General features: G+C 39.9%; 1 protein-coding gene across 1 annotated transcript; it reads right to left on the reverse strand.

Moving 5' to 3' along the window:
- Positions 1-1,603: 1,603 nt before the first annotated feature.
- Positions 1,604-9,765, reverse strand: LOC139368568 (proteolipid protein 2-like). The gene is made up of 4 exons (XM_071107594.1): positions 9,682-9,765; positions 2,098-2,253; positions 1,847-1,945; positions 1,604-1,681 (listed from the first exon to the last, which is right to left on the reverse strand). The coding sequence occupies exons 1-4, from the start codon at positions 9,763-9,765 to the stop codon at positions 1,604-1,606; spliced, it is 417 nt and encodes a 138-aa protein (XP_070963695.1).
- Positions 9,766-11,729: the final 1,964 nt, after the last annotated feature.

Here is an 11,729-nt window from a genome sequence, read left to right on the forward strand (position 1 = left end):
ACCTTGATAAATGGACTTTATATTTTGGAGGTAAAATTTACAAAGGATATTACAATTATAACATAGGCATCCTGAAATGCAACCACACAAGTGATCAAATAGCCTTCTTTGCTAATTAATTTAATGAATTGCTCATTCTAAATCCGTTGTTTTTCTACGAGTCTATAATCAAAATATTAACGTTTACTACTATAACTGCATACAAACTGTCTAAATACTTTAACAAGGGGGCACTAACTGAGGTAACATTTCTCTTGTACAACATTAAATCTTGTTAAAATAGGAGGCTGCTGAGGGGAGGACGGCTCATAATAATCGCTGTAACAGAGTGAATGGAATGGTAAGTTTAAGTTTAATACCAATCCATTTATTCTGTGCCAGCCAGTACTAAGAGCCCGTCCTCCTCAATGAAGGTGCCTTGACTAAGGGCCAGATTCTATAGCAGATCCGTGCTAGCAGACACCCGCATAGCGGTGTTTTGGTGTGTCGGAGATGGAACTGCGTTAGAGCTGTCAAATCCACAAGCGGCTCCTTGTATTAGTTTATCTCGGACCATGCTATTGGATGCAACGAAACCACCCAATTTTATAATCCGACAAATCCCATGCAGCCACTTTACAAGTTCAAACACTCGAATGCGTGATGTTTCTATTGTTTATACCTCGATGTGATAGGCTATAAATCCCCACCATCCAAATGAACATGAAAACATGCATTAACCTACACTTTCTATCGCCGTTTTGAACTTCTAACGCAGTAGGATTAATAAGGAAGGAAGTGGTTTGTGACACACAAGAGCAGCCTCTCACCTATTTGTCAGCTCATACTGCAGTGACACCTCCAACATATGTCAAAACATCCGCTATGCCGGTTAACACTCGATCTGATTAAATCAAGGCCTAAACGCAAGCAAAATTTGGCTTAATTCAACCAGCACAATTTTAATATATTACAGTGTGGGTTATGGAGAGGGCTATGATGCTGAGGTGAAATTATGACGACAAAAAGAGAGAGAGAATGCCATTTGTACCAAAACTATTGATGTTACATTATGATGTTATATTAATCTGAGCACCTCTATAAATGTAATGCTACAATCTAATTTCTAATACAAACCAATACTTGGAGTGCAGTGGATGTAACTCAACACGGGAGGACGGTAGAATTGTACACCGAGACTGGAACAGCGGTTGTTAAGGGAATCCCTCCTGGAATTTACATGGTTCTTTTGAACATAATGATCTCAGTGCAGTATAACATTATCCTCTCTGTGTCAGCCATAGATAGTACAGTAGATGTTTATCTTCTGACCCTAACATTGGTTAATTTCTGCTATTAATCTCTTCATTTGAGCATCAAACTTCCTTCCAACCTGCTGCAGTTCTTTCACTCTTCATTGTCAACTCGTCCTGCCCAAATGTAATTTTATTTAATTGGCTAAGTTGGGGGTTATCTTCCACTGCTTAAACGTTGTCATCTGGAAACAAAGCAGGGAATAGAACAAAGGAAATTAGGTGAGAAAATGTCAAAGTCCAAACTGTAGTTCATAGCAAAGCTGTATGCAGTCTTATCCAAAACACCCACCAGTGGGCGCTGCTGTATCCTATCTGTTGCTCTTGATGACAAGGATGATGGTGTAGACATCATAGGCAAACAGGATCCCAGCCAGCAGGCCAAACACCTAAGGGAATGGAATAACGTTTAATCTAAACATAATCTAACCACCAAGTTCTACTTTCAGTGATGAATTGGGCTGAAGGATTTAAGAGCTGAAGATGTAAGTAATTTGAGATGCTTTCATTTGTATCTGTTCAAAAATCTCAGGGTGGTTAGACATTTGACTCACCACTCCTGCAATATGGGCGCCATCCCCTGCTCCACGAATCAGATCCATCAGAGAGCTGATGAGGTACATGGCTGTACCAGTAGAAGCACGCAACAGATCCTGGTAGGAGGAGACTAACATTAGTGAATGATTGTCCTTCTATATGCACTTGGAATGTCCTTGTGTTACTGTTTGTTTTTATGAATGTATCTATAATTTATGTCTGTGTGTTTATTTTTCTCTTTGTGTGTGTAAACATATACTGTACTCACACTCCAGACCCAGTTGACCACCTGAATGGACTTGTCCATTTCCATCATGAAGACGACAAAGAAGATGATGGCGGAGACCATCTCACAGATGGCCACTCCATAATAACCTCCATACAATGACACAGTATAGCAGATTAGGATGGTAAGACTGATGAGCTGAAAGAAAATGATAAAAAAAATAATATGGGGGAAAGGAGAGAGAGAGGAAGGGGAGGGAAAAAGCAGCCTGCGTGGAAATATTTGGTGCAAAATGTTAATAAAGATACTTAGCAAATGCCAAATCTGTGGTGCACAAAAATAGCTTTTTGGCTCAATGCATCTGTAGCCTAATTACTTGACCTTGGGATGTTATTCACAGCATTTCCTTTTAAGGAAATCACTGCTACGTATCCAGGAATCCTTTGAGAAGTCTCGCTGTAGTTTACAACAAACTGACAATTAGGCTCCAAATTCGTCTCTTCCATTTGAATTAGCAGTTCTGGTTGAATGGCTTGATTAAAGTTCATCCCAGACCGCAGATCAGCAGTGATAGGAACTGTCATCTCAGAGTCATATTAATCAAAGGAAGGCAATATGCCGGTTGACTTTTGACCCATATGCTATCTATGATAGCCTTCTACTCCAATGCCCAGTCTAAGTGAGACCAAGGGGCAGCACAGTCAAATGGACAGACACCCTAACTGCCAAGTCTCACATTAACATCTTACAACAGGACACAATAGTCTGTGTGGTTAAAGACCCTGTGGTGAAGCAACGAAGTAAACCAACACTCAAAGCTGTCCCAAATCACACGAAACAACAACAAACATAGTACACTCTTAGAAAAAGGGTTCTGCAGCTGTCCCCATAGGAGAACCCTTTTGGTACAACCCTTTTGGGTTCCATGTAGAACCCTCTGTGGAAAGGGTTCTGCATGGAACCCAAAAAGGGTTCTACATGTAACCAAACAGAATCTACCTGGAACAAAAAGAGGTTATTCAAAGAGTTCTCCTATGGGGACAGCCGAAGAACCATTTTTGGTGAATGTAAAAATGGATTCAAAATGGTTGCCCTCTGCTAATGATTTGCAGGATGTGCAATGATACAAGTAAAAGGAGGACTGTGATTGGTTACAATGCCAACTATGCCAATTTCTCTGTATAAAATGGGCCATAACTTTAAACTAGCAGAGATCCCACTCTGAAACTTTGATATGCCCATAGAGTATATTATGTTCAACAATATATTGAAAACTAGCCAAAATCAAAAAAATTACATTTTCAATATTCATATTTATATTTTCAATATTAAATTAATGTAAAAAAAAAAAATCGTTATTGAAATCATGAGGAATCATCCAGCATGTCATCGTTTGAAAACTTTGATCTTCAACCTAAGCTGTCAGCATTTTACTGTTGGGTGGCAAATGAGGGGACTGTCACGCACAACACCACATTAAAAGTGACAGTTGGAAGCTATTTGGCTAACCCTTGGCCTGACCCCCAACCCCAAGAGCTCAAAATTGCTTCCAACACTCTACTCAGCAAACTGGATGCAGTTTATCACAGTGCCATCCGTTTTGTCACTAAAGCACCTTATACCACCAACCACTGCGACCTGTATGCTCCAGTCGGCTGGCCCTCGCTACATATTCGTCGCCAGACCCACTGGCTCCAGGTCATCTACAAGTCCATGCTAGGTAAAGCTCCGCCTTATCTCAGTTCACTGGTCACGATGGCAACACCCACCCGTAGCACGCGCTCCAGCAGGTGTATCTCACTGATCATCCCTAAAGCCAACACCTCATTTGGCCGCCTTTCGTTCCAGTTCTCTGCTGCCTGTGACTGGAACGAATTGAAAAAAAATCGCTGAAGTTGGAGACTTATCTCCCTCACCAACTTCTAACATCTGCTATCTGAGCAGCTAACCGATCGCTGCAGCTGTACATAGTCTATCGGTAAATAGCCCACCCATTTTTACCTACCTCATCCCCATACTGTTTTTATTTATTTATTTACTTTTCTGCTCTTTTGCACACCAGTATCGCTACCTGTACATGACCATCTGATCATTTATCACTCTAGTGTTAATCTGCAAAATTGTAATTATTCGCTTACCTCCTCATGCCTTTTGCACACAATGTATATAGACTCTCTTTTTTTTCTACTGTGTTATTGACTTGTTAATTGTTTACTCCATGTGTAACTTTGTGTTGTCTGTTCACACTGCTATGCTTTATCTTGGCCAGGTCGCAGTTGCAACTGAGAACTTGTTCTCAACTAGCCTACCTGGTTAAATAAAGGTGAAATATTTTTTTTTTTTTTAAATGGTTCTCATTCCAGGTCCAGTTGCTCTAAGTCCACACAACTGTCTCAAACATTTTATCATACTATATCAACAAATCAGTGGTATAGCATCATGGAAATACTCATAGATCTGTATATGTTGCAGAAATAGTGTAGTAAAGTAACAACACAAAGTAGTATGTCATTATATCGGTCTATTCTAGGGAATTATATTCTATTTCTACAACAGACCTTCCATTCATAGTTTGGCTGCTCCTGGGCCGTTCTTGGGCTCAGGTAATATTTCAGTCCCTCTGACTTTTTATATTATATTTCAAGTATTGGGTCACCAAAATGACATTTTTTAAGATTTTGTATATACATTGAAATGTCCAGTATAATGAATTGAAATAAATATAGCATTCATTTAAACTTTATTATTAAAAAAAACTATTTTTTAACTGACACTCAGAATTGTGTCATGACCCCCAGGTGTTTCACTTAATTTTTACTTGGGAAAATATTATTATAATGTGCAAATAATAAATAACTTTTGCCATTAATGCAGACATACAGTGCCTTGCGAAAGTATTCGGCCCCCTTGAACTTTGCGACCTTTTGCCAGATTTCAGGCTTCAAACATAAAGATATAAAACTGTATTTTTTTGTGAAGAATCAACAAGTGGGACACAATCATGAAGTGGAACGACATTTATTGGATATTTCAAACTTTTTTAACAAATCAAAAACTGAAAAATTGGGCGTGCAAAATTATTAAGCACCCTTAAGTTAATACTTTGTAGCGCCACCTTTTGCTGCGATTACAGCTGTAAGTCGCTTGGGGTATGTCTCAGTTTTGCACATCGAGAGACTGACATTTTTTCCCATTCCTCCTTGCAAAACAGCTCGAGCTCAGTGAGGTTGGATGGAGAGCATTTGTGAACAGCAGTTTTCAGTTCTTTCCACAGATTCTCGATTGGATTCATGGCCATTCTAACACCTGGATATGTTAATTTATGAACCATTCCATTGTAGATTTTGCTTTATGTTTTGGATCATTGTCTTGTTGGAAGAGAAATCTCCATCCCAGTCTCAGGTCTTTTGCAGACTACATCAGGTTTTCTTCCAGAATGGTCCTGTATTTGGCTCCATCCATCTTCCCATCAATTTTAACCATCTTCCCTGTCCCTGCTGAAGAAAAGCAGGCCCAAACCATGATGCTGCCACCACCATGTTTGACAGTGGGGATGGTGTGTTCAGCTGTGTTGCTTTTACGCCAAACATAACATTTGGCATTGTTGCCAAAAAGTTCAATTTTGGTTTCATCTGACCAGAGCACCTTCTTCCACATGTTTGGTGTGTCTCCCAGGTGGCTTGTGGCAAACTTTAAACAACACTTTTTATGGATATCTTTAAGAAATGGCTTTCTTCTTGCCACTCTTCCATAAAGGCCAGATTTGTGCAATATACGACTGATTGTTGTCCTATGGACAGAGTCTCCCACCTCAGCTGTAGATCTCTGCAGTTCATCCAGAGTGATCATGGGCCTCTTGGCTGCATCTCTGATCAGTCTTCTCCTTGTAAGAGCTGAAAGTTTAGAGGGACGGCCAGGTCTTGGTAGATTTGCAGTGGTCTGATACTCCTTCCATTTCAATATTATCGCTTGCACAGTGCTCCTTGGGATATTTAAAGCTTGGGAAATCTTTTTGTATCCAAATCCGGCTTTAAACTTCTTCACAACAGTATCTCGGACCTGCCTGGTGTGTTCCTTGTTCTTCATGATGCTCTCTGCGCTTTTAACGGACCTCTGAGACTATCACAGTGCAGGTGCATTTATACGGAGACTTGATTACACACAGGTGGATTGTATTTATCATCATTAGTCATTTAGGTCAACATTGGATCATTCAGAGATCCTCACTGAACTTCTGGAGAGAGTTTGCTGCACTGAAAGTAAAGGGGCTGAATAATTTTGCACGCCCAATTTTTCAGTTTTTGATTTGTTAAAAAAGTTTGAAATCACCAATAAATGTCGTTCCACTTCATGATTGTGTCCTACTTGTTGTTGATTCTTCACAAAAAAATACAGTTTTATATCTTTATGTTTGAAGCCTGAAATGTGGCAAAAGGTCGCAAAGTTCAAGGGGGCCGAATACTTTCGCAAGGCACTGTATATTTGTGTTCTTTTGTTGAGAAAGTATTTTGTTTACAAAATGCATGATTATTGATTAAAATCACACAATTTAGCTCTGTCCCTCAGTCTACACTCAACCCCGTCACAACAACCAAACTCCGACAAGAAAATGGTCACTCCAGTCTTATGTGCCATCATTAACAGGAAGTGACATCATTCAACAATTTTCAACTGCATGGTACAGAAACAGGCAAGTATCACATTATTTTATATCTGTATTTTGTTGTTTTTTAAAGTCAGGTGGGGATCGTCAAGCTGACCAACTTAAAATAAAGTTGGAAAACTAGTACTTGTCTAAATTATACTTTAACCCATAAAAATATACAATATATTAATTTCATGCACACCATGTGGTCTCCTGTCCTTCAACACATGAGGAGCAGAGGCCATTTTGAGCCAAAAAAACTCAATCCCGTCAAATTCAACCCCATCACGTGTCATTGTAAAAGGGTAGTAAACCTGGGACAGGGTTGAGTTATTTACTTTATTTATGAATATTGCATCTAAACAAATGCATTATTCAATATATTATACATTATATCTTGTTTATATTCACTTATAAAACATGCTGTAATGTGTTCCATGTGAACACAAAATATATTTTAAGGCAGGTAGCCTAGTGGTAGGATAGTTGGGTAATGCTCTTAACTTCAGTTGTTCCTTTAAGTGACTCTAGATCCTAAATTACTTAAGGATTATAGTGTATACATGTATATATTCTAAGAATATTTGATTTAACGTTATCCATTGAAACATCTAGGGAATGATGGCACCCACATCAGCAGCAGAAAGAGAAAGGCAGTGTCGATCACGTCAAAATGCTGACCCAGGAAATACCTTGAGAGAGAGAGCGTCAGAGATGGAAAATAAACGTTGAGGCAGAGAAAAAGAACAAGATCAGTGATGTAAGTGAGAGAGACCAGTGTCAGAAAGGTAAACATAGGAGAACAGCATACAAAATAAGCTTGGAGAGGAAAGGATGACTGAGGAACTTGACCCTCCATGAGACAAACACCTTGTGAAGAGTGCCGATGTTGAACGTGCGATGGAGGTGATGCCAAGCCCGATAAAAGCGGTGCCCTCCATCAGGAAATACACCAGGTCATCACCCTTGCTCCTGGTGAGCTGATGTCTGGTGATGTCAGCTGCATTTGTTCAACAAAGGATGTAATCTGTACATGCTTTAACACACACTACTTCAGTTTCAGGCAGAAGGGCCTGGCTGCTCCAGAACAGCCAGCCAATGAGGAAAATCCACAACCTGTGGACGAAATCCAGTGGGTAAATCCACGTCTTCTTGGGCAGTGGTGTGTAGTGGAATATGATGCTGACCTTTATCCAGGCATCATCTTCGGCACGGATGAAATTAGTGTACAAGTGAAATGTATGCATCGTGCTGGACCAAACAGATTTTTATGGACTTCGAGACGACATCCACTGGCATCAGTTTGATGAAGTCCTTGAGATGATTCCACCCCCACAGCGTGTGACATCCCGCCACGTACTGTAGAGGTTGAGAGAGATGTGTGGGCCAGACTCTCAGGAAGAGAACCATGAATGAATGAATGAATATGGTGCTCCTGAGGAGAAGGATCGTCATGGTGACACTAGTGCTGTAGTTACAGCTGTTCTAACATTCTAAATGCCCTTGGAAGATATTTCTACAGTTTGATGACACAAACTTTTCTGATGGAACCTGTTGAATGTTTTTAATTACTCCTAATGCCTGATGTGTTTTTATTTGTTTCAATATTTACTGCTATAGGCCTATCAAATGTAGGGCAGATTATTCTAAATATATGAAATGTCCTTATTACATTTCATTGCATACAATGAAAGGCAGTGTTTCGGGGTAAGTCTTGGAGGGATTTCAGTTTTGATTTGATAGAAATAGATCATCTATAAGATGCCATTAAAAGTGGCATAAATCAATAACTAATTCACCGTTTGTCACAGAAACATTAAACTAGATATGATTTATTCTATAAATGTGTAGTATACTTTTACAACCTTTGTTTTGAGGAAAAATATAATATAAAATAATATTTGATATTACAACACTGATGTGTGATACATTTTATATCAACACATAGGTTTTTTTGCAAATGTATGCCTCTATTACTACATGATTTATATTGCCTGAATACTCAACCATGATTAACACCTCAGTTATGTGTGCTTCTGTCAGGGTTGTGGTCAAATGCATGTCATTTAAAGTCAATTTAGCAATTGAACAAAAATCAAATTAAATTTGAAAATGTTCCTAATAGCAAAATCATGTAACAGAATTTGGGATTTCCAAAACTGTAATTCACATGTAAATAAACTTAACCCTGTTTTATGTTTTAATACAGCAGATAGAATGCTCTGTGTGCCAGAGATGGTACCATTCAGCTTGTCTGGGGATGACAAAGAAGGACTTCAGCAAAGCCAAAAGAGGAAATGATTGGAAGGGGCCTCTTTGCTGTTAATTTAGAGACGTATAAATAAATGACTGTTGTGCCTTGTAACTACTTTAAAATGTGGAACTGTTGCACTAAACATGCAAACATTGATTTGGCATACAATGTAAGATTGTAAACATTGTCTAACTTCATATAGAACAAATTGCAAATGGAATTAACATTAACATTTCTTTACAGTTATTGCAAATAAATGCATATTTTCACTTTTTTCTGCGACAATCACTGAATCAGTCATCTTTAACTGCAATATTTGAGATTTTATGCATTTCTATCAAATCAAAACTGGAATTTCTACACAAAGCAAAGGTTGTAAAAGTATACTAGACATTTATAGAATAAATCATACCTAGTTTGTTGTTTCTGTCATAATCAGTGAAAACGTTGATTTATATAGCCTTATTAAATGCATTTTATAGATGTTATGTATTTCTATCAATCACAACTGGAATGTTTACTCAAAAAAAAGGTTGTAAATACAAATGTGTGTTTTCTTGAAGGTTTAATATGTACTTAATGTTGTGAAGAGTTCAGAAAATGCATTTATTCTCGTAAAGTGTATTTTTAAAAGGTATTACAGCAGCCCAAGAATAACAATCCTATCGCAGTAAATGTACTCTTTGTGTGATTCTCTGGCTATAACAGTGATATGGAACAAACTTACTATTTTAGCGACGAGAATAATTCCTTTTTGGGTATTGATGTAACCCTTCAGATTTTCCAAGCAGCCCGCATCCATATCAGCCATAACTAACTTGAATGTAACGTTATAGTTGACCAACTAATTATAACGGCTCTATTTCCCTTTGCAAGGTTGCAGAACTCAACGAAGACACAACTTTGTAGCTAAATTAAATTCAGTAGAACAAATGCGGACTGATGATGTCTCTTAACTGCGGGGTTGTCTTCTCACTAAGTTGTAACTATTTCGAATGAATGAGTAGTGGCAACCTCAACTTCCTGGATTTAGCAAAACTAGGTCAACAGAATAGGAAAGTGCACTTTTAGAAATTACTCCCTTTTTTAAAAAATATGGTAATATTTTTTAATATGTTTAATATGTTAATTTTTTTAGTTAGTCACATCTGTGAATGTGGAATGCGTTTTGTTGGTTGATTGAAAAACAAGAAAACTTAAGAAAACTTTAAATTGAAAAAAAATAAAATGACCCCCTTGAAGGAGGAAGTAAACACGAGCAAACGGACTTCACCATTCCACCAATGCAGATTTGCCACCAATGCTCCATATTGGACATATCACTGCACTCTACTCTGTAAACTGGTCCTCTCTGTATACCCGTTGCAAGAACAAAACCTGCGGGCTCTCCTTCACCGCAGCCAACGTGAGTAAAACATTTAAATGTGTTAACCCTCGCAAGGCTGCCGGCCCAGACGGCATCCCTAGTTGCGTCCTCAGAGCATGTGCAGACCAGCTGGCTGAGGTGTTTACGGACATATTCAATCAATCCCTATCCCAGTCTGCTGTTCCCACATGCTTCAAGAGGGCCACCATGGTTCCTGTTCCCAAGAAAGCTAAGGTAACTGAGCTAAACGACTATCGCCTCCGTAGCATTCACTTCCATCATCATGAAGTGCTTTGAGAGACTAGTCAAGGATCATATCACCTCCACCCTACCTGACACCCTAGACCCACTCCAATTTGCTTACCGCCCCAATATGTCCACAAACGACGCAATCGCAACCACACTGCCCTAACCCATCTGGACAAGAGGAATTCCTATGTAAGAATGCTGTTCATCGACTACAGCTCAGCATTTAACATCATAGTACCCTCAACTCGTCATTAAGCTCGAGACCCTGGGTCTCGACCCCGCCCTGTGCAACTGGCTCCTGGACATTCTGATGGGCCGCCCCCAGGTGTTGAGGGAAGGAAACAACATCTCCACCCCGTTGATCCTCAACACTGGGGCCCCAGAAGGGTGCTTTCTCAGCCCTCTCCTGTACTCCCTGTTCACCCATGACTGCGTGGCCATGCACGCCTCCAACTCAATCATCAATTTTGCAGACGACACTACAGCGGTAGGCTTGATTACCAACAACGACGAGGCGGCCTACAGTGAGTAGGTGAAGGCCCACGGAGTGTGGTGTCAGGAAAACACACTCAATGTCAACAAAACAAAGGAGATGATCGTGGACTTCAGGAAACAGCAGAGGGAGCACCCCCCTATCCAAATCGACGGGACGCTGTCCGCACAGTCAGCGTGGTGAAGAAGGCGCAACGGCGCCTCTTCAACCTCAGGAGGCTGAAGAAATTTGGCTTGTCACAAAAAACACTCAAACTTTTACAGATGCACAATCGAGCATCCTGTCGGGTTGTATCAGGCAGAGACAGCAAGGGCGGTTTGTTGCTCCAGAGCCTTTCCGTTCACCTTCACACTCCTGGGCCAGACTACACTCAATCATATGACCCACTGAAGAGATGAGTCTTCAGTAAAGACTTAAAGGTTGAGACCAAGTCTGCGTCTATGACATGGGTAGGCAGACCATTCCATAAAAATGGAGCTCTATAGGAGAAAGCCCTGCCTCCAGCTGTTTGCTCAGAAATTCTAGGGACAGTAAGGAGGCCTGCGTCTTGTGACCGTAGCGTTCGTGTAGGTATGTATGGCAGGACCAAATCAGAAAGATAGGTGGGAGTAAGCCCATGTAATGCTTTGTAGGTTAGCAGTAAAACCTTGAAATCAGCCCTTGCCTT

This window comes from Oncorhynchus clarkii, chromosome 16 (genome assembly GCF_045791955.1).
Source record: "Oncorhynchus clarkii lewisi isolate Uvic-CL-2024 chromosome 16, UVic_Ocla_1.0, whole genome shotgun sequence".
NCBI lineage: Eukaryota > Metazoa > Chordata > Actinopteri > Salmoniformes > Salmonidae > Oncorhynchus > Oncorhynchus clarkii.

What these genes read in the sequence shown, in the direction of transcription:
- LOC139368568 (XM_071107594.1), bottom strand. Translation starts at nt 9,765, where the DNA reads ATGGCTGATATGGATGCGGGCTGCTTGGAAAATCTGAAGGGTTACATC. An exon ending in TGGTCAACTGGGTCTGGAGT is followed by an intron (nt 1,946 to 2,097) that starts GTGAGTACAGTA and finishes TCCTCCTACCAG; the next exon opens with GATCTGTTGCGTGCTTCTAC. An exon ending in GCGCCCATATTGCAGGAGTG is followed by an intron (nt 1,682 to 1,846) that starts GTGAGTCAAATG and finishes CCATTCCCTTAG; the next exon opens with GTGTTTGGCCTGCTGGCTGG.